Source organism: Vanessa atalanta, chromosome 7 (assembly GCF_905147765.1).
Source record: "Vanessa atalanta chromosome 7, ilVanAtal1.2, whole genome shotgun sequence".
Classification (NCBI taxonomy): Eukaryota; Metazoa; Arthropoda; class Insecta; order Lepidoptera; family Nymphalidae; genus Vanessa; species Vanessa atalanta.
The window spans coordinates 2081492-2105023 of NC_061877.1; the positions used below are offsets into that span (position 1 = coordinate 2081492).

General features: G+C 31.6%; 3 protein-coding genes across 3 annotated transcripts in view; 2 read left to right on the forward strand and 1 right to left on the reverse strand.

The window, feature by feature from the left end:
* The first annotated feature begins 1872 nt into the window (after positions 1-1872).
* LOC125065360 (carbonic anhydrase 7) lies at positions 1873-10173 on the forward strand. Its single transcript, XM_047672921.1, has 5 exons — positions 1873-2006; positions 7677-7880; positions 8430-8701; positions 9370-9600; positions 9784-10173. Exons 1-5 carry the CDS (start codon positions 1961-1963, stop codon positions 9988-9990), a joined length of 960 nt encoding a protein of 319 aa, XP_047528877.1. The 5' UTR covers positions 1873-1960; the 3' UTR covers positions 9991-10173.
* A 24-nt stretch (positions 10174-10197) lies between these two features.
* Positions 10198-12164, reverse strand: LOC125065361 (V-type proton ATPase subunit F). Its single transcript, XM_047672922.1, has 5 exons — positions 12023-12164; positions 11784-11865; positions 11456-11661; positions 10837-10860; positions 10198-10334 (listed from the first exon to the last, which is right to left on the reverse strand). Exons 1-5 carry the CDS (start codon positions 12074-12076, stop codon positions 10302-10304), a joined length of 399 nt encoding a protein of 132 aa, XP_047528878.1. The 5' UTR covers positions 12077-12164; the 3' UTR covers positions 10198-10301.
* A 262-nt stretch (positions 12165-12426) lies between these two features.
* The window catches only part of LOC125065112 (pre-mRNA-processing factor 17), a 34508-nt gene continuing 23402 nt past the window's right edge, over positions 12427-23532 (forward strand). Inside the window, exons 1-10 of the mRNA XM_047672547.1 lie at positions 12427-12752; positions 12830-13103; positions 13459-13618; positions 14251-14366; positions 14506-14609; positions 15134-15241; positions 15755-15863; positions 16443-16597; positions 16897-17030; positions 17121-17342. Coding sequence (XP_047528503.1) covers positions 12579-12752; positions 12830-13103; positions 13459-13618; positions 14251-14366; positions 14506-14609; positions 15134-15241; positions 15755-15863; positions 16443-16597; positions 16897-17030; positions 17121-17342 — 1556 coding nt within the window. The 5' untranslated portion in view covers positions 12427-12578. The remainder of the gene's footprint in view (positions 12753-12829; positions 13104-13458; positions 13619-14250; positions 14367-14505; positions 14610-15133; positions 15242-15754; positions 15864-16442; positions 16598-16896; positions 17031-17120; positions 17343-23532) is intronic.

Consider the following 23532-nt stretch of genomic DNA (forward strand, 5'->3'; position numbering starts at 1 on the left):
GCTTTTGGCCAGATTACACATTTAACCAAATGTATTTTTGTAGTTCATTTTCTATTAAGAAAAACATAATGAAGAAACTTGCATATGCCAGGTAAAAATCAGCCCCATGTTTATCCATCCTTTAACCGAATCGAATTAACTTCTCATCAAAAGGAGAGGATCATTTACAGGCGGTTTCTATACTTTTTATAAAGTATTATTGTATATTTTAAAATGTACAGTTACATAAGTTAATATGTGTATTACGTATAATGAATTCTCGTAATGATAGAATAATCAACCGCCAAACTAGAAGCTAAACGAGCCATAATATAATGTTTTTATATATAGTAATCGAATCAGTCGTTTATTATTTATTATGATTCTAATCAATGGGCCTGTTTTGACTATTGGTCCAATAATTTATATCATCTCAGAGTGTCATCCTTTGTTCTAGAGCCCATTGGGCTTCAGTTAACCCTTATTTGCTTCGGGAGTATTTCCTTTAACTCAAACATTCTACGGTCCCTAAGACCTAGATTGTTAATAATTCTTAGTACTACATAGGCATAGAATTTAATAAGGGTTCGAAGCTGATTGATTTAGTTATCTTGGTATACCAAATAAACTCAAAATATAATTTACTTTAAAGTTTTTTAATTAATTGTTACAGTAATTTAGTAATAGAATCAAGTCCTTTTTAGAGTTTGGTATTCGCTTTCTCTAAGATATCAAAAGCTTTTCACATTTCATAATAATTACTAAATTATGTGTTATTTACATTTCTATTTATTGAAATATAAATTATACCCTGCTATTATTATATTAATAATACTCGAAGTGAGGAAAATAATGATTTGAATAATTTATATAATGTTCAAACTAAAAAACATGGACATAAAATTATTTAATAAAAGATAATCACAAAAATTATGAATACCTCAAAAGTATGAACATAATATCATCCCAATTAAAAAAATATTAATATTTTTTTTTGTTTGTTTTTGATTTTAATATTACATATGGCTTGCTGCAATTAAATTAAAATAGTAGTGCAATTAATTTATTTAATCATAATATAGTAAGTATAATACTATCTCTAAGTATATAAACATTGTAACTTTTCATTGTAATTCAAAGCAACCTCGCATCCGTACGCAGCCTTCCTATATGGATATCTTGTCCAATAAGTAGGAAATGCTTTTCATGAGCGATTTTTACGCATAGCTTTAAAAAAAATTAAATTTCTGATTATTCTTTTAATTATCCTAATCAAAATTAATGATATACTAAATTAAAAACTATTTTTTAAAACTGTACTAATATTAATTGTAAGAGAAAGCTGCATTAGATACAGAAATGTATGATTGAAAGATTTTTTTCGTTAGCTTTAAAAATTTTTTTAAGAATACTTTGCAACTCAGTCATCTACGTTCTACATCATTGTATCTTACTAAGTATTATATATATGTTTAATAAAAATCTTTGTACAATGTTGCTCTACAATGCTTGTGAACATAAAACTTGACCTACTCTATGTATGTAGTTTTCCAGATTTTCAGTAGCCTATTAAAATATTGTTCTTTTATTATGTGATTGGTTGAAATTAGTGAAGGTTTTTTTCCTAAATTTAATATTTAGTGATGTAAATTGACATTAAAAAAATAAATGAAAGGTAAATAGTAGGGTAATAGTTTAAATAAAATAGATTATTATTATTGGTTAAATTTTAAATTAAAATTTATTCCAGTAAAATCATAATGTGCAAAAAAAATTTATTCCAGTAAAATCATAATGTGCAAAAAAAAATTAAGATGCATATTTTAGGGTTAGTTCTCACGTGGATGACGCGCTAACCCATTGAAATCGCAGCGCACAAGATGCTTATGTGTAGTATATAAACCGCGAGCTGCGGGGAAGGAAGCATCAGCTATCAAGTATTTAATCTTATATAAAGCAACCAATTTAAAAAAAGTGGAATATGAATTCGGTAATTTCAGCTGCGTTCGCTATTTTGGCGGTAAACGGTGAGTTAAAAAAATGATTTTCAAATAAAAATATTATATTTATATTTTAAGTATATTTATTCATTTTTTTCTTTTCATCAGAACACAACAATAATGCCATAAGCATTATAATATAATATTTTTTTACATAAATACCCATATAATAATATTTTTTTTTAAATCCATATAAATATTGATTCTTATTTTAATTTTATCTGTTCTATTTATGTTATTTTTTTAATATTTCGTTTTGATGTAACAAAAACGTTAATTAGTGCATTAAGTCAGATATGTTGAAGGTTTTACTATTATTATGCTATCAATTATTATCATAGTTTAAAATCTTTAAACATCGCGTGTAAATAAAAATATAGAGTTAAACAAAGCATACAAGAAAGACATTTGAAACACGTGGTATCTTCCTTTCGTACATCGGATCGCACAAACATCCGACAAACAAATAACAAATCTCTTTCATTAAAAATAACAATTCGATGTCAAAAAAAAACATTGCGGCAAATGAAGAACTATTATGAGCTCGGAGACCTTATTTAGGATCTCAATGCTTAGAGCGCTACAATTTGTAAAGGCAAAAAAGAAGGGTTTTATTAGATAAAAAAATTTAATACTTTAAATTATTTATATACTAAATATAAAGTGTCAACTTTATGTGCTAAAGTAAATTGCCAGACACTAAATTAAAAAAAAAATTGCTTGTCCTAAAACCGTTTAAAAGTTATTATTTCATTTTTATCGCTAAATTAAAACTATATTTTTTTTTAATCAATTACTCTAAAACAATTTCATTTACTGGGTATTTTAAGTTGTCCTAAATCAATATTATTCAAACTTGACTAACTTAATTAGGAAAAAAAAAGATTTTCAACAATCACCACTTCAAATATACCTGTAGTATAAATACAAGTCAATGCTAATAACACCGAACAAAATTTAAATTTCATACATACACATGTTAATCCATTTTACTAAGGCATTTATTGCAAAATGCATTTGTAAATTAGCATAAAGTCTAAATTATTCTAGCCTTTGCGAATCGTGTTACGTACACTATCGCTAAGAGGACAATCAATTATGTGTGAAAATAATTTCAGCAAACCTGACCTCAAATCATTGTTAGATAATCTATAAAGGCCGAATTTATTTGTACGTTACATCTTACTGCATCCATCGTTAGCGATAACTCATAAACGGTAATACAATAAATGTCACGAACTAATGTTTGATTGAGATAACGAGTTGAGGTTGTGTCTAATTATATATTGAATAATTTTACTTCTACGTGAAACTTCTAAGCGATTTCGACAAAAATGTGAACATATAGTTCATATTATTTAATCATTCTAGTTTTGCTCATGTTTTTATCGAGAAATGCTAGATAAGTATATTTTTATATCGTATATACAGGACTACGGTTTTCATCGTCAAAAAGCTAACGATTTCGATAAAGAGTGTAAGTGAAAATGGAATTTTAATATTGATTGTGACATATTGAATATTGGTTCATATAATAATATTATGTGCGCTATTTAATGTGATATGAACATTTTTAGTTTTTAAATAAATTTCTCGGGAAATGTTTTTAAAAATTATTAGCCGTATATACATACCCGATGGATATCCCCAGGGATACATACAAATATATATAGAAAAAGACTAAAAGTTCTTTAGTATTAAGTAGGCTTTTTTAATCATTTCGATATTTAGAATTTCAGTAATGACCATCGATAAACACTTTCACCACCCATTTAATCCCCTTATGGGATGAATTTTCAAAGGCGTCTGTCTCATAAACAGACAACGACTTATCAACAAATTCCTAAAGACCGATTTCCATTATTTGAACATTTAGAAATGACTATCTATACAAAAAAAACCATTTCAACCTCCTAATTAATGAATTTTACAAAACACTATGTCGACTATCTTTTTATTGTAAATATAACTCCAATCACCGATAACCATATTTCAGACATTGAAACACGGCGAACTTCAGCATATGGGGTGACAAATTTCAAAAATTATGAAACAGCTTTGTTTTACTCATAAACACAAGACTAATTTACTTACTATTTATACCTATAATTTTCAAAAAATAACGAACTTCAAACCTAAGCATCACCCTCATAGATGATACACTTATTAAAAAAAAAAAAAACAAAAATCTACAACACCTCATTAACTTATTAATGTGTCTAAATATTTTTTTATACTTCTTACATGACATTCTATACATTATAAATTACCAATTTCCATGGAAATTCACCCACTTTAGTCCTGTAGTCACCTATATCACTTCAACGCGATAGACCCACCGGTTTAGGCAGCGCGTTGTATGTGGCAGACTTATTAAAATTTTATTGAGTAGATGCTTTCATTTTCCACTGTTGAAACCGTTACAAATTGGCTAATATTTCTCTTGTCTGTGACTTCAGTCCTTTCGGACACCGGGCTATTTTTAGTTTTTCACATTAAAAGCAGTAACAATTATTGTTGAAAATATTATATTCGCTTGGTAGATAAGACGTATTAACTTAAAACTAGTGAATTGAACTTTGGTTAATTGCATTAATAATTATTAATACTTTTAAGTTAGGGAATAAATTAAAATAAAGTTAGGTATTTTTGCGGAACACTTGCGATAAGTGCATTATAAGCTTTAACATAATGAAAAAAGGAGATTATTTCTAGAATCAAGTTGATCACGTATAATTTTTAACAAAAAAACCGACTTCAATGGCATACTAATATAGCAATAATGTCGCAGTTGATTTGCTTGACTCTATTGAAGAATTCCGTTGCCTGTCTTTGAAACTCGTAATCGGATCTTTACAAAATAATTTGGGATTATTTTGGAATAAACATCTTTCGAACAAAAATCTGTTTTGTTTTTCGGCATAATACGTATTATAAAAATTATATAAACATCCAAATTCAGAGCAAGCAGTTCTTACTTTTAAAGTCGACGAAGTAGCAAAAAAAAACATTCCATAACGCGGACTCAAAGTATGGGCACTGGCATAATTAATTAAAAACAATTTTCATATTAAAAAATCACTCTGAATACAATAAATACAATTAAAAAAATATGTAATTGTACTTTCTGGTGACGGTAGGGGAATGAATAATATTGCTATCAATATCAATATATAAGTAATGTTTTTTTTTCATATTACGGACACCCCAGGCCTAGAGCTGCTCCGGTTGCTCTTTCCTAAATCCGTTAAATTCTAAGTCGTGTAGACGAAACAAGTACCAACCCAAGCCTATATTTTGCTTTACGATTGGTTGAATCCACATGGGTCCGTGTGTGACGTCTATAATTTTATTAAAATATATTACAATTTGTAAACAATTATATTCACATTAAATGTAAACCTCAATGTAATTACATAGACTTGTATTATTCCAGGATGTTTTAATACGTAAGAGGCCATCATTAACTGGGCATGTAATTATTATTATTATGAGTATTTTATAAATATTTGCAACTTGTGGTTTAAGACGTAGGTAGATATGTAGGAACCACACACTCGCCTATATTGTATAATTTATATAATTACCACATTTTTTTAAAGAACACTTTACCCTACTTGTTACAACAACAGACGTAGTTCCTAAATTAAGTGAAAGTTCACATATTTTGAATATATTTTTAATTTGTGCACGCAGCATATTTCATGAAACCATGTGAACTCTGTATTAATTTTATCATTAAGATTAACTAAGCGTAGTCAAGTAATAGTTAGGGCGTAAAACTAACTTCACTTCAAAATCCTCTGTAAGGGTAAAATTTAGCCATTCGACCATAGGTACCATTAGACACACATTGTAATTCTCTATTTTAGCACATTTGACAACTTAGTAAATGAAAATCACCAATGTCAATTTGATGATCTGTCTTACCTATTAGTGATAACGAAAAATGATGACGTGATGATAATGTCGCTCTAACCGATTTCGGCCATGGCGGGGCAGTTAATTATCTAGAGAGAGTAGTCGACTACGTAGGACATATTATAATGCACAAGTGTAGGCACAAGCTGAGGTGCTCTCTCTAATCCTTCACCTTTGTAATCTGATGAGAGGGCAAATCCGAAACGACCTGAAGAGTTCAGCCGCAGGAACGTATTTTCGTGCTTTTCGAAGCACGGGGGTGTACGCACTTCCAACTTCCAGATTCCGGGCTGTTATTGAGAATTTTTTCTAATTGAGAAAAACTCAATACTTATTTGTTAGTTAGAATTGTATTTGGATCTGCGACATTATTGTAAAATATTTAAACTGTGACATAAGTTTACCAGTATTAGGACCTTGTGCCGGGCAGTCTTTACTTATTAGAAGAGACTTTATTTATCCTATTCTTATATCCATCTTCATCCTAATTTCTAACGCGTGACACACTAAAACTAGAAGATACTGCCGTATCGTATTAATTGTATAAGACATGGCATAGAATTCTTTCTATGATGTCTAGGAGCGTAACCAGCCTGGGTTCAGGTAGTGTTCTATGGATCTCCCCTGGACCCAACCCACCCTCGCCCTTCTAAGTTTTTCTAGGGCACCTCATCGATGGTCTAAGTATAATTAATATCTTACAATCCTATATGTAAACCTTAGAATCTAAAAGAAAAAAGAAAACTATTTATATTATTCAATTGACAAATTATCGTTCAAAAATTATCTTAATATTCCTTGCAAAAATATTCAAACAATTTTGCAATTGTCGTCAATCGTAAACGACTTAATTTTATCGTATACGAATGGCAGATTGATTAATAGCCGCGCGCCATCATAAAAAAACGCCATAACTCGTTACACGAATAATTTAAGCTATGTTAGCATAATGAAGTATAATAAATTTGTCTTCAACAACACAGCAATACCCTTGGTTCGTGGTGTGAATATAATATTAAGCTTTAGTCCTAGAGCGTTTCTTACTTCTTAATAAATGATCTATTCCTAATCACGACACGTAGTTATTCGGGAGAATATATTTTAATTTAATTACCTATTGATTTGTGTGTAATTTATCATTTAAACAGTTAAGATTTCTTCTAATTTCAAGTATCGGGATATACCGAGTTTCTTTGCGGTTCTTCTCGGTAGAATTTGCATTCTGAACCGGTGGTAGCTTTGCTTAAGATAGTTTGTTAAATGACGTTTCAAAAGTCGTTGTAAAAGCCTTCTCAAATAAAGTAGATTTTGATTTTGATTTGACTAATTATAACGTTAAACGTTAGACATTATCGTTGTCTGAAAGAAGAAGAAAGTGGAATAATGGATAAGTGGACACGGTGTGTACAATTATTCAGAAATGTAGCAGAATTTGAATTTTTTGACCTCGCATAGTGTTTCGAAGAAGATTTGCAAATTAAACAATAAAGTATGTAATCTATTGTTAATGTATTCGCTGTTGAATTTCTAAACAATTTTATTCACGCTCAATTTATTTATTGATAATGAAATGGTATATAACAACAGTATAAGATTTATTTTTGACCAATACCAAAATATATGTGCTTAAGTATAATTTCAATGTACTTACGTTAATATTTAAATGATAATATATATGCTGTTCTTCTTTACAGGTGATATCTGTCTCTAAGCCAAATAAGCCTTTACATTTAATTATAATTACTTATATAACAATTTTATTGTTATTTATTTTAGTGTCTTTCGTCATCGGATGGGGTTACCGAGCATCTGATCAACGTCGTTGGGCTGTGCTGCACCCAGCTTGTGGTGGTCGCCAGCAATCACCTATAGCCATATCCGCACGACAGGCTATCCCCATTTCTATTCCAGCCATGGAAATGATTGGTTATCAAAATCCCTTGCCTGGACCTCTGACCGTCACAAATAATGGACATTCAGGTAAATAGCTTTGTAAGCTTACTACTTTTTTTTTATTGGAGTCAAGAATTCAAGACTTCAACCTAATTGTGCTTAGGCATCGAAATGACAAAATTTAGTGCTGTTTTTTTCGGTTTCCTATAAGGTTCAAGTTTCATTAATACTTTATATGTAAGGAGAGCACTTCTTAAGCACAACAAGTGCCCGGGTGCAACTATTGTGCTAGTAATCACGACTCCCCTCGAAAAAAGATTTTTATGAGACCTTTTCGGGCGTTTCATCGATGGTCCAAAACCTGAACATCATTGGAGGGGCGCCCGCCAACGCGTGGCATCAGGATATTTTTAACACCCCTGCACACTGGATAATATGAGCCTGTGTAGTGACTAATTTTATATTAGTATTATTATATTATATGTTTAGTTTAAGTTACCAGTTCATTTGTTCTTACTAAAAGAAATGATAAACGATTGTAACACGAATTGTCTCGACGGGGATCGAAATCGCTACCGTTGGCGCGGCAACTTCGGAGGACACTCAAGATTGTAATTATAATGTATTGATTTCCAGTGGCTCTCACTATACCCAAATATTCGTCCGAGGAAGAAAAGAAAGGTTTTCGCCTTCCATACATCTTTGGAGGTCCACTCGATAATGAATATGAGATCGAAGGTCTGCATTTCCACTGGGGTGACAAGAACAACCGAGGCTCAGAACATACTCTGAATGATATGAGGCTCCCCCTTGAAATGCACATTATCCATAGGAACAAGAAATACAGAAGCTTGGCTGAAGCGCTCCAACATCCTGACGGTCTTTGTGTACTAGCTTTCTTCTACCAGGTATTTTACCTTCTCATATCAAATTCAGCTTTATTCATGATTCTTACACGTACTATTGAATTAAATGTATAGTCATTACACATTTAATATATTTTAAAATCATGAATTATCGAACTCCTTATTTTAGCTAAAATAAATGATATCGTCATAAAATCTTGATATTTATATGAAATTATCACCAAGCTGCATTGGAAGAGCGTGGTAGAATATGCTGTAGCCTTTTCCTCTAAGTGTGCGTTCTTAGTGACAACAACGAAGACAACAGTGCACCGCACACGCGAATTACGAAATACCTGAATTGTTTGTAACTGTCCGGACAAACTACCAATTTAATTAGCTATATTATATCACTACATCTTCATCCGATGACATCATTTAAAAGACATGTATATTACTTTTTTAAACGCCTTAAACCACAAATGTAATTTAATAACGGCTTCTGCTTACAGTACCTATCTAATATATATATGTATTATGCGTTTTTATCGAAAACTACTACTTAATATGTACAGATTACCGAATACATCGCGTGACTTTTCGAGGCGCTGTAATTGTTTCATAATTGTAATAAAATCTAAAACATAGATATCAAATGATTTGTTGATGTTAAGAAACTAAAAATATTAACAGTGGTACCAACACAATAATAATTTATGTTATTATTTCAGGTTGTCGAATTCGACGCGAAGCTCCTCACTCCAATTGTTAAGAATTTATCAGCTATCGAAAATTACAACACTACCATGCAGCTACCACATACCTTCTCCCTGTCCTCCATCCTTTCAGGTCTTGATAGTGAACGTTTCTACACCTACAAGGGCTCTCTGACCACCCCTCCTTGCGCTGAAGCTGTTACATGGGTTGTATTCTCTGATTATCTACCCATTTCTGTATTTCAGGTAAGAACACTGAACGCTATAGCTATTATTTATTTACTTGCTAAATATTAAAAAAAATATTTGTAGAGAATTATCAAAATTTAAAAAATGTAACTAACTTTTGAAGTTTTTAATATTTTAGTAATGTAATATTTTATTGACAAAGAAAATCTATAATTAAAAAAAAAATGTATTGTTTTTCAGATGGATAACTTCCGTGGTCTCCTCTCTAACTTGAACCTTCCTCTGGTCGACAACTTCAGACAGTTACAGCCCCTCTTTGGTCGCCGTGTCTTCGTTCGAATTACTTCCAAGAATCCCAAATTCAAGAAAACTAAACTACATTACTCCAAATGGGATTGGGTTGGTCACAAGAAAACTGAAAATGACATCGCCGAATTCGATGATTAATGACCCAACGTGATCAGAATTTAAAATAACCACTCACCGCTTCTCGTTCTCTCTACGGGTAATAGATAATCAATAAACACCAAATAATATTGAGTAATTGTTATTATCTGTTTAATATGTGTGCACTGTTTAATATTGTATGTGTGCGAATAGTATTATTCTGTGTAAGTTGTTAATAATACATGTAAATAAATTTATAGAACATTTTTAATTGTTTTATTAAATACGCATATAAATTAAAAGAAACATACATAGAATACACAATACATAATTTTTTTAAATATTAATACTACATCTTAGAAAGCGAGTAGCTATGTTGCGTAGTTATCGGAACCAAATGTTGACTGAAAAAAAAGAAAGAAAAATAAATAGACTATGTAAACAGTGACATAAATATAGAGTAAAACTCAGCCTCACCTTGCACCTAAATTCACCTTTTGCAAACGAAAAAAACAACACAAACATAAATCGTAGCCACAATAACATGCACAGTCATGTTAATTAAGGGTAAATAAAACAAATATTTATTGTGATATATTATAATACAACTTCAACAATCTATTATTTATACATTTTTTTATTTATTGAACTAATAATTTATTAATATCTTTTTATCTATATAAATGGTTTATCACACAAGTTTAACAGGATAAAAATATAATTTATTATCTGTGCGGAATGTTATTTTAAACTGTCAAAAAATGCACACTGAAAATGATTAAATGCAAAAATCCATATCATAATTAATTTGTTAGTTATTTCTTCTTAATTGGCATATATACAACTGCCAGTCTGTTGCAGTCAGACAAAAACTCATGCATAATTTTTAAAATTATTTTAGCGTACCAGGTCTTCTGGGTTGAACATGCCCTGAAAACAAAATAGATACATTATGTTTATTAAAAGTTTTATTTTAAAAACTATATTTCAGAAATTAGCCTTGCATTCTTGCCACCATTTCACACAATCAAGATTTATAGTTACAATATTTAATTCATATTTATATATATTTAAGGACTTAATGTCAATAATTCTTATGTAAATAAATAGATATATTTAATTTTTTTTACGTTATTAGATGAAAATAAAATTTAATATTTAGGAAATAATATGCTAATAATTCTTAATTTCAAATCTATTTTTCAATTACTTAGGCCCTAGCAGTAAAAAAAACACATACATTTTGAATCAGATTCTATCACATGGCCCAGACAACCAGAATATGGACGAACTAGATCTTAATGTTGTGAGATGAGATTTTCTAGTCAATAAAATCAACTAAATTTTTGATTAAAATTTAAACAAAAATTTGATATTTTATTATTTTAAATTATTTAATACTCATCAAGTACATAGTAAATTAAAAAAATATATTTCTATCTCTGATTTTATTTAAGTTACTTAAAAATTAATTTACAAACAAAATCATTAGTTTAATGTTGATAAAATGAATAAAACTGAATACCTTAGCACGACGGAGAATAGAATCTTTGGAAGCATCGTAGGGATGGTCCTTTGATGGAATCTCTAATACTGCTGGGACTGGTGCGGTGTGTGAGTCGATCGCATGTCGGATCATTTCAGCAATGTTTTGGTTGATCAGGATTATGTCAATATCATCACGTTTAACAAATCTCTTGAAACATTCTTCAACTTCACTTACCGGAGTATCTGTAATAGATTAAAGCAAACTAAAGTAGGTATTCTAAAAGATTTTGAGTTGTAACAAGTGTATACAAATGAGGTAAAAATATTTCCCTTTTTTATTCTTAGAATTAAGCTAAGAAACTTACTTTTGTCAACTACCATGAAATTTGGATGTCTGTTCTTGTTGATTTCGCCGATCCCTCCAAGGAGAAATCCGACACAAGTGTCCTGAAATCGTTAAATAATTCATATTTAAATAAAACATAAAAATATATGTGTGTACTATTTGAAATCGTTATTATGTAGTTCCAAAAACTAAACTCCAATAATATTTATTTTGGGACCAACAAAAGGTATGAGAATTTTAAAATATATCTTTACTTACTTCATCTCCTATAACACTGATTAGTTTTCCTTTTACTGCAGCCTGGAGAGCCATTTTTGTATATTTTTTTTGAGGATTTTAGGCGAAACTTTCTTGAAATGGTAGCTGTCACAAGAACTCGTCACCTGACTATAGATTTTTTTTGTAAGGTTGTCATTCTGAGAATGAATGTAATCTATAAACAAAAGTTTTTTATTAATATCATGGCAAGGTACATATTTTTCGCTCTGAGTATTAACTAAAATATTTATTTAAATATCTCTAATATAAACTTGCAGTATTATCATGAAATATTTGGGGCAAGTTATATTAATTTAAATATTTTTTATATGTTTTATTTTACCGTTTAAGTAATTACGGCAACACTACATATTAAGTGTCTAAGTCAATGTGTCATCTGCCAAGGCATCATTGTGAAGTTGTGAACTTGTAGTGTGTTTGTGAATTGTTATTGCCAAATATAATATTTCTGATGTGCTTACAAAATTTATTAGGGAATTAAAATAAGGCAATAGCATATTTTTTCTAACTTTACGTTATAATTTGTTAGTAAATAATGTTAAATATAAAACACTATGGAAGTAGTTCAGAAGATGAATCAGACAATGATACAGAAACAAATCAAAAACATAGCAACGAGACTCTATTGACACATTTAAAACCTGTTGCACCCGATTTATCTATTGCTAAAAAGATGCAAATATGCGCAGCTCCTGCAGTTGTACCCACGGTATCTTAAGCAAAAGTTACTGATATATGATTACGGCTTTAAACAGTGTGATTTTACATAAACTTTATTATTTCTAGCTTAATGAAGACACTAGAGTCCTTCTACATCACAATCAAGAATTAACACATAATCCCAAATATGAGGAATTATATGCCCCAACATATGGTCCAGAAAATCCATTTCAGACACAACAAATGAAAGCAACGAGAAACATTCTGTCAGGCTATGTAGAAAAGGCCCACATTAGTGAATTTCAATTTGAGAACCAAAGAAGAACATTTACTAGTTATGGCTATGCTGTGGATCCATCCACGGAACCTATTGTTGATGAGAAAGGAGATTCCATTGTTGGTATGTTACAACAATACATAATTGTTGATCGACTCAAATACATGATGAGTAAACATAGTATTTATCTTTTCATACAGAAAAGAGTCATGCTACATCATTTTTTATTATTAATAATGATCATGATTTCAATTCACCTTTACTATGGTTGGTAAAATCTATTTTAAGGCCATTTAATAGCACCTTAAACCTTAGAAAAACTTTATTAATTAAACTTTTACACATATTTAGTTTTTTATATGTTATATATACTTGTATAAGATTATGACAATAAAATAAAAATCTAACTTCAAAAAGTACCTTGAAGCCTCTGAAAATTTCATACTTACAGTAAAATTATGTTGTATTTGAATTTCAGTATCAGAGATGGTAGCTCCGCCAGAAGAGGCATCTGGTAAAACTGTCTTTGAAACCATAAAGAAGAGACCCTTAGATAAAAAGAAAAGAAACAAAAATGACAATCCTGAAGATGTGACTGGTTTCCTGGGACCTTGGGGAGGGTATGAGGGTGAGCAGAGGTAAGAGTTTTTTTTTAATAATATGATAATTAAAATTAATGTTAATTGCAGGAATAATACAATTTAATTGAAAAAAATGTTCTATTATTTTAAAAGTGTTGGCACAGTTTTGTGCATTTTTGAACTAGTGAAATTGTTATATAAAAAAAGAAAAATATAAACACAACTTTTAAAATAACTTTGAGACAATTATAGAAAGTGATTATTATAGAAAATTATTATATATATATATAATATATATGGTATAATTTTTTAAACCTAGTAGGAACCTGTTAGTGAAGAAAGAAATTGTATCATCCTACCTTTTTTGCAATAAGTTCTGAAATAAAAATATAATTATTTCACTTGAGTATGTATACATGGAAAGTAAATAAATAATTATTATTAAACAAATATCGAATAAACTTTTAAAAACTTTAGGCCAGGTGAACTATGTTATAAATAGGAAAGTTTATTTTTTTTTGTATTTGTACCAGTTTGTTAATGCATCCTTTTAAACAAACACCAAAAATATATAAAGATTTTTGTTTTTATGTATGAATAGATAGATTTAAAAATATAAATGTCAAATGTTCGACTTTTTATAGTGAATTAATTTTGCAATAATTAATGTTTGTGTTTGGTGATTCCAGAATAATGAAACCAGAAGGGGATGATGCGAAAGAACTTGAAGAAATCCTAGCAAAGAGACAGAAGAAAGGCAAGGTTGATGATGATAAACCTTTGGAAGAGAAATCTATATTCCACAGTAAGTGCCCTTCGGCTAATATCATTTCTTGTTATAAGCTAGTGACCATAGCTAAACCATAATCGACCATATTTTGAATGAACTACCACAAGTCAAGATTAGTTTAAGTTAATAAAAACTTGTGTGTAAATATTTCCAGTTGACAAAGCGACAGACTACCAAGGTCGATCCTGGATTGAGGTTCCTAGGAGTGAGACTCATTTACGTAGTGATACACCACCGGATAAGTGTTTCCTGCCGAAAGTAAGTATTCAGTTGTTGATCAAGTTTTATATAATTGAATATATTTTCATGTATAATCATAGAATTTTTACTTTGAGTGCAGATATTTCATATGTATACAGATTATATATTTTGTTCATGGGCAAAGGTCTCCAACCTTTTTAGAGGTTAAGTTTTACAATGTACCACAATAATTTATTATATGTTTAGAATAATTTTGTAACTTTAGATTTTTTTTAAAAAGACATAAAAGTTATAGAGTGAATGACATTAAATAAAATTAGGGCTAGCTATAATAATGTACTAACATTAGTTCAAAGTATGGAATACTTTGCCTGCGTCTGTATTTCATGTTAGGTACAATGTTAGTGTCTTCAAATCTAGAGTTAATGCGTGCTACATGTAGACCATATTGATGCTTAACATCAGGCAAGACAACGGTCAAATGCTAGCCTATAATGGATGAAAAATATATTTATGATGAGTGTATGCTACGAAGTATCTATGTATTATGTATTGAAGTTAATGTTGCGCGCTTCCCGCAGGCGCACGTGTTCACGTGGCGCGGCCACAGCAAGGGCGTGTGCGCCGTCCGCTGGGCGCCGCGCACGGCGCACCTCATGCTGTCCGCCGGCATGGACTGCCGGGTCAAGGTAACGACGCTCGTACTCGACCTCTTTTGTCAGCTTTGTGGTTATGTTATTGTCATCGTCCGCGTTTTGGCGGGAAACTGACTTACTATCGAAAGCTTTCCTGCGGATTTTTGACGTCAGCTAGTGTTTAGCGGTGAAAAAATTAATGTTTTTTTTTTTCATTGTTTTTAAGTGTCGTTAAAAGAGCATGCTGTCGCCCCATCCTTGAAGCAAGTTATAATAAAAGTAAATGATATTTCTTTCCATGTCAATATTATCTACGAAGAAAGCAAGAAAGCAGTCTTCTTAATATAAATTAAAAATAATAATTTAATTTGTTATAAAGCTACAAGGCAAAAATAATTGTAAAGGAATGCTGAGGATTATTATGCAATTACGCAAAATAATTGTGAATTTAAATTCGACAACTAGTACTGGAATACTCAAATTTCTTTTTTTCAAGAAATTTAATGAATGTATCCTTTATGAAAATATAACAAAAAGTAAAAATTATTTTTTTTTATATATAAATAGATCTGGGAGGTTTATGGAGAGCGTCGCTGTATACGAACGTACTTCGGTCACAGGCAGGCCGTCAGAGATATTAATTTCAATAATTCAGGCGACAGGTTCTTATCTGCGGGTAAGTTCTCTTTGTTCACGTTTTAATATAATATAATACATAGAGTTTTCATTCAGAATCTATGAAATTTTGATGCTGGAGCTAAAGGTTGAAGTTTGAAGAAACAGGCTCATTAATAAAACAATAATTAAATTAATTAATTACTAGTTATTTTTTTAAATATCTAAAATAAATTGCTTTCATTAACCACTCCGTTCAAAACAGCACAAAATATTACCAATAGATAATTTGATTGGTTTCACACTTAGCACATTCTGGATGACTGTTATTTTCAGGCAAAACTAGCTGCAGTAGCTCTCTAGTTATACATTACCGTTTAAATAGTCATATGAGATACTTCTTTTTAGTTCTGCACTACATAATTGAAATCATATTATTCAATACATATTCAATACAGTAAATTGGTGTAAGTCGTTGAGCCAAAAATTTTCAATAAATATTGACCGGCAGATAATTCCTCATTGACACTTGTCTTAAATAAATAAAGATTTGTTGTTGTGTCTGTACAGCTACAACAACAAATTAGTTGTTGTGGCTGAAATAAAGTTTTGAGTACTCAAAAGTCCCCTCTGGCCGCAGCCTACGACCGCTACATCAAGCTGTGGGACACCGAGACGGGCGAGTGCGTGTCCCGGTTCACGTCGCGCAAGGTCCCGTACTGCGCCAAGTTCAACCCGGACGAGGACAAGCAGCATCTGTTCGTTGCTGGCACGTCGGACAAGAAGATTATATGTGTAAATATATAATATACATTTTATATTATGCTAGAGTTATTAATGTTGTAATTAAATTTAGTATGGTTTGAATCTTCGAGAGATAATTTTACACTTTAGTTCAAACAATAAGGAATTAAATGTGTTGGTCTGCGATTTAGACCAAAGGACTAATTTATAATGTTATAATGACGAATTATGGAAGGATTTTTAGAAGTTTCGACTTTAATACAAAGTTACTTCTTTTATTACCCCCCGTAATAAGAGGAATAACTTTATATGAATATGACTAGCTAGTTATAGTTTATGTCCGTCTGCAGTGGGACACTCGCAGCGGCGAGATAGTGCAGGAGTACGACCGCCACCTGGGCGCCGTCAACACCATCACCTTCGTGGACGACAACCGGCGCTTCGTCACCACCTCCGACGACAAGAGTCTGCGCGTGTGGGAGTGGTACGATCAGCTTAATACCATTTAATTGTATTCGAATTTGATAATGTTAGATCAACATAAAAATAATACAATGCCCACGCCGGCTCGCAGGGACATCCCCGTGGACATGAAGTACATCGCGGACCCGTCCATGCACTCGCTGCCGGCCGTGGCCGCCGCGCCCAACGCCAAGTGGCTGGCGTGCCAGTCCATGGACAACAAGATCGTCGTGTTCAGCGCGCTCAACCGCTTCAAGCTCAACCGCCGCAAGACCTTCACCGGACACATGGTGGCCGGGTACGCCTGCGCGCCCGACTTCTCGCCCGACATGAGGTGAGCGCACGCACACACTAGACGCACACCCACATGGACACGCACACTCAAACGCAAACTTACTCACGCCCGAACACGTACACGCACGCAGGCGCACTACACATACGAACACGTACACAAATGCACGCGAGTCCACTACACGCACGGACGCACTCCCGAGCACATGTGTAATAGACGCCTTTCGTTCCAGAACATACATACATACGGAATTTGTTTACTAGAGTAGGATGAGGAAATTTTATACTACAGTAAATACAGGGTAACTTGAGTGACATTGAGTCTATTTAACTCAACTATATTTAACTTTCTATTATATTTGGTCAAACTTATGTTGCATGTATAGGATGCCAAGAAAATGTATAGTAGTTTCCGACCGCAGTTTGATCGCCTTTGAAGTCCCAGATGATAGCTAAAAAAAAAGAATGTAACCATGCTAAGCGGACAGTACTATAATAAAGGCAGTACGATGATATTCAAAATTCGAATAGCGTTACTCAGTTCGTTATCCTATAATAATTGGAAAAGTTTTTTTTTAAATACAGAACATATTAAGTACGCACTGAAAATATTATTAATCTTAAATGCGAATTTTTATACATATATAAATGAATGGATGTTTTTCTGTTCACCTAAACTACTGGCCGGATTATATATATTTTTTCTATATATAAATGTTTTTTTTTTTTGTATCACAATAATTATTTAGTATAAAATAAAGTCGCTTACCGCTGTCTGTCCCTATGTATGCTTAGATCTTTAAAATTAGACAACGGATTTTGATGCGGTTTTTTTAAATACATAGATTGATTCAAGGTTTGTATTGTCTAATGACTGAAAAACTGAACGTTAGAAGACATTCTGTAGTATATTTAGTATCAGCATTGCACCCTTACGAATCCGTGGCGGGTCGCTAGTGCCTTATATAGCAGAACTGTTAGCATGGAATGTTTAAATCTCAGGTTTATTTATATATATTTTTTCTATACATAGAAGTCAGGTAGCATGTTAAACCCACTCGCGATCGAAATCGTGTTTAAGTTGTTATAAAACTTTTATTATTTTTAAATGTTTAATTTCCTTAATTTACATCCTGTACAGTTTGCATAACATACTTTTTTTATCTGATTTTTTTTTACATATTCAAGTATAAATTAAAAAGATAATTTTAAAAATACAATTATAATAATTATACAATTAAAAAAAGGACACTGAAGATATCTTTTTTCGCTTTATTGTTAATTAAATATTAATATTATAATGTAGGGTAATACGAATTGCCTCCAATTTGAGCAATGCTGTGTCATGTTCAGGCACGCAAGGACTATACGTGAAAAACATACACGAATAATCATGGCTGATGAACTTCATCACTGGAGCAAGTATAACTCTGTCTGTTTAGTCAAACAGACAGAGTCTGTCTGTATGTTGCACTTTCACGGCCAAACTACTGAAACGCATTTGATGAAATTTGTTACGAAGCAGACTTTAACTCCAAGGAAGGACAGGCTAATTTTATGCCTATTTTTATAATTAAAACCGATCCAGCAATCCCTAAAAGGTGAGCAAGGCAGCGGGCGACAATTAGTAATACATATAATGATGATCCTGAGGACCCGGGCTTAAATTTCTGGACGAGGCTCTGATCCTCTCCGGTCGTGTCGGTTTGCTCCCATCGGAATACTAGAGTTAGGTAATACAATAGTGCACCTGTATTTCACACACCAGTGCTCTGTTTGCCTTAGTTAACATCACAGCTGAAGTAAATAGAGAACCGTTACACGTACTTATTGATTGTCAATAATCTACCGCCGCTTCGAAAATAAATATCTGAGTTTTGACAGACAGGTGAAAGGGATACGCCGGATTTTTTTTAAACAAAATTAAATTTTACTGAATGGTTAGTAAAATTATACATTTTAATCAGCAGTCAAATATAATGCTTTTTAAAAATATATTTTTAACGGTTATTTTAACTTAAGAATTTAATATTTTCAATGGTTTTTTTATGCTAAGATGACAAACTAACAGGAGGCTCACCTGAACATTAATTCTTTTCTTTATATGTAAGAGTTAAGCGGTCGGGCAAATGGTCCACCTGGTGGTGAGTGTTCACTAACGCCCATAGTCATTGACGATGTACAAAATAATAACCAATCCGTTCATACATTCCTTAAGATAAAGTTGTCTATCTAAATATCACTACTATATAATACTTATCAAATAATTAATTATTACAAATTAAGTCAAGGTTTTCCTCTTAATTACAAAACGATACTATTTATACGAATACGGTTAGATCGATATGACTCAGGCTAAATATAACTCATAATAATTCAATTAAATAGTAATTTATCTGAATTACAGTATTAATTTTCTCATAATTATATCGTATTAATTTTCTTGGTCATATTCCATTTATTCGGAATTCTTCCATTCGTGCCTGTTAGTATTATAGTATCCTTCTGTAAATGTATTTTTTTACATAGTCCTTTTTGGTATATTATATGCCTTAAAGTTCAGAAATTAAATTCGCTGTCAAAATATTTGCCATCTTATCGAAGTGAGCGTTACTTCAAGCCCAAATCTGCCACGTCTATCCACTAACACAGTTGTGTAGCGTGATGGATAAAGTTTTAACCTTCTCTTCAAGATCATAAAAAAATAAAAATAAATGATATCTTTTAAATTTGATAAGATACTCTTTCGTTAACTTTCTACAGAGGTTAATATTATGCAAGTTTAAATATAAATGACGTTTAATGAGTGATCTCTGACTTACGATATGAATGTATCAGGTGATTGCATTAATGAAAGGTCTAATTTTTATCATTTTTTTTATTCAAAGTCAAAGATAATATGACAAATACTATACCTATACCTACTTAGTTCATTTCGCGAAAGATTTGGAAATTATTCACGGGTCATTAAATTATGCAGTTATTGGAATTACTGATTAGAAGATATCTGAAATCGAATTTGACGAGAGGCAATGTAACAACCGTGTTAATAATTTTCGGTTGATGCAATAATTACTTAAGAACTTTTGTTTTGTGTGCCTGCGTGTTTATATTACCAGGCAACATCACGATTTAAATTTAAAGGCGTGTTATTTGTCTTCTAGCACAAACAAGCTAAATGCTTTATTTAAGGGGTTAATAGGAATATTATTAATTGAGCGTATTGGTAATTATATACCTTATATTACCTTTAAAGCACATGCTTTTTCATCTTCGCCAATATAAATCATTTAAATGTTGTTATAACATACTGGAATATTATTAAAAATAAGCGTAAGAACTTGAAGAGTCTTACGTCATTAATTGGAGGCCAAGGTACAAATAAAGTTTTGTAATTAATTTAATTCATGATGATTGTAATTAACATTACTTGCTAAATGTGTTCTCCGGGGTTTCGTGTTCATTTCGGTTTTTCCTTGACCATAGACAAGGACAAACAAAGCCAATATAAAATACGTTTATAAAAATCATATTTATTTTGTACAATAGCGAATACGAAAACGAATATTCTTATTAAGTTTTGTTTTAAGTTACTATTTGGTTGTAATGAGGTAAAATTAAAAAAATGAATCAAACGCAAATAAAATAAACCAAACAATTTGAAAAAGATTGTATACGAAACGAACACATCAGATTTATTTATTTATTTATTAGATTATAGATTACATTTTAATATAACATTTTTTATTCAACAGAAACGAAATAGACTAGAGTTTTGAATTCATTGGCCTTCACGAAAAGTTTTTCTTTACCTACAAAAAACAATTAATCATCGAATGGAATGTTTATATTGTTTTTGTAAACAATTATAATATGTTGAATAGAACTGGTTTAATCCGGTCTAAATTATTTAATTATATACTATTTGTAACTTGTTACTTCTATACTTGATATATTTGACCTTTGATGTTACGAAACGCGAATACAGTTAATAGTACGTATAAGCGCTGAGCGCGGTGGTCACTGCTTAGAAGTATGCATAGAACCATTGAGGTCACAGTTCTATGCTCACTTATGACAGCTTATGTATATGTATAGATTTTAATAATAATTTAGACAAGTTTTACATAGTTAGCTCATGTATGTATTATAAAAAATTATATTAAAAATAATTTTAGTGTAACAGTTACGTAACGATTCAAATTATTTTTATTTGTTATGTATTCATGAAGGCGTCACGGTAGCATGCGAAAGCGATCCCGTGGCGCCCGCTGCAGAACAGAGCTGCTTTTTTACCGTGGCGCACTCGGCGTCTTGAGCACCGGCGAGTCCCACATAACCCCTTCTACGTGGAGAAAACGAGTAACTAGTTTTTCCTGCGAGATAAAAAAAGGTTATATATTCTACCGCCAAACAACAATACTTTTTTATATTTTTTTATTTGTTAAACTTGTATATCCATAGTATTGTTTTGTTCCGGTTTAAAGGGTGAGTAGGCCAGTGTAACTTAAGGCACAAGGGTGTCGCATTGGCGCTAATGTATGCATATGGGAAGTTATGAGCTTTTACCATCAGGTGGCTCATTTGCTCCGACGCTTACTGTCGTGATATATACACTTTGTGATGAGAAAATCTCTTTAGAAGAAGCCTCTTTAGAAAAGTGGACTCTTTAAATTTTACCTAAAATGCGTAATTTATAAACAAAATTACTTGGTTCTTTTTTTTTTTGTAAGTAATACAGAATAATTGTATCGGCCTTCAATATAGTTCAAGATTATTATTTCAATGTAAGTTTTAAATAAACACGTGACACTAGGTTCCACTTCGGACGGATTTCGACTTTATAAGCTCTTAATTTGACAGTAAATATGTAAGTGTAATGTTTCTACATTGAATAAAGTGTTTTATCCTTAAAGTAAGCCGAGATGGCCCAGTGGTGAGAACGCGTGAATCTTAACCGATGATTTCGGGTTCAAACCTAGGCCAGCAGCACTGAATTTTTAAGTGCTTAATTTGTGGTTATAATTTATCTCCCGCTCGGCGGTGAAGGATAACATCGTGTGGGAACCTCTCTAATTCTAACTTAAACGAAATTCTGCCACATGTGTATTCCACCAACCGCATTAAAGCAGCGTGGTTGAATATGCTCTAAACCTTCTACTCAAAGGGAGAGGACGCCTTAGACCAGCACTGGGAAATTTACAGGCTATTAATGTAATGTAATAATAAATAAACTTTAAAGTTAAATTTAACAGTTGTAATCTATAATACCTTTAAATATTTCACCGCTGAGCTAATGAAGCCTCCTATTTGAAGAAAAAGTTTAGATCTTATTTTATCACGCTGCTCTTATGCTTGTTGGTTTTTTCAGTATACACATGTAACAGAACCAATTTCAGCGTAACTAGACACAATTTTCCTCCACCTCCTCCTCCTTTTATACTCGAGTATGAGATTAATTATATATATGTATATACTTTATCCTGTTACACTCTGTTTAAGTCGGTACAGTTTGTTATTAAGTGTAAAGAATTGTTTAAGGCTTACGGCCTTTTTTTGTGGTATATGTTAGCGGGCGAACATATGGCCCATCTGATGTTAAGTAGTCACCAAGTGGCGCTGTAAGAAATATTAACCATTCTTTACATCGCCAATGCGCCACCAAACTTGGGAATTAAGATGTTATGTCCCTTGTGCCTGTAGTTACACTGGCTCACTCAACCTTCAAACCGGAACACAACAATACTCACTGTTGTTTGGCGGTAGAATGACCTTACCGAGACGGGCTTGCGCCCTACCTCACGTTAACCTTCCGGTAGACATTATAATTCAACTCAATAAAAACCACTCGGTATATTAATTAGATTTATAATTATAACGACATTGTTTATTAACAGTTAACTCTTAATATATTATTTATTTTGATGACCTTTAGTACTGCGATATTTGTTCCTATTCTATAATAAATTAAAATGTTACTGACATTATTATTATTATTTAGTTTCTTTTACAAAGTTTTTTTATGTGGTCACATTTTGACAAACGAAACGTCTCTGACTGCTATTTATTTGTGACATAAAGATTATTTCGCAACATGCTAAATTAAAGATATTAAGTTAAGGTTAAAAAAAATGAAAAAAAATATATCCCGCTGAGTTTCTTTCGCCGGTTCTTCTCAGGTCCGAGGTGCTAAATTCCGAACCGGTGGTAGATTTTTGACAATCAATAAGCAA

Bases quoted from the DNA above. Each gene is read 5' to 3' on its own strand.
- LOC125065360 (XM_047672921.1), top strand. From the start codon at position 1,961: ATGAATTCGGTAATTTCAGCTGCGTTCGCTATTTTGGCGGTAAACG. The intron at 7,881-8,429 runs GTAAATAGCTTT...ATTGATTTCCAG, and splicing joins CACAAATAATGGACATTCAG to TGGCTCTCACTATACCCAAA. The intron at 8,702-9,369 runs GTATTTTACCTT...TTATTATTTCAG, and splicing joins TACTAGCTTTCTTCTACCAG to GTTGTCGAATTCGACGCGAA.
- LOC125065361 (XM_047672922.1), bottom strand. From the start codon at position 12,076: ATGGCTCTCCAGGCTGCAGTAAAAGGAAAACTAATCAGTGTTATAGGA. The intron at 11,662-11,783 runs GTAAGTTTCTTA...AATCTATTACAG, and splicing joins TTTCATGGTAGTTGACAAAA to ATACTCCGGTAAGTGAAGTT. The intron at 10,335-10,836 runs GTACGCTAAAAT...CTTTTTTTTCAG, and splicing joins TGTTCAACCCAGAAGACCTG to TCAACATTTGGTTCCGATAA.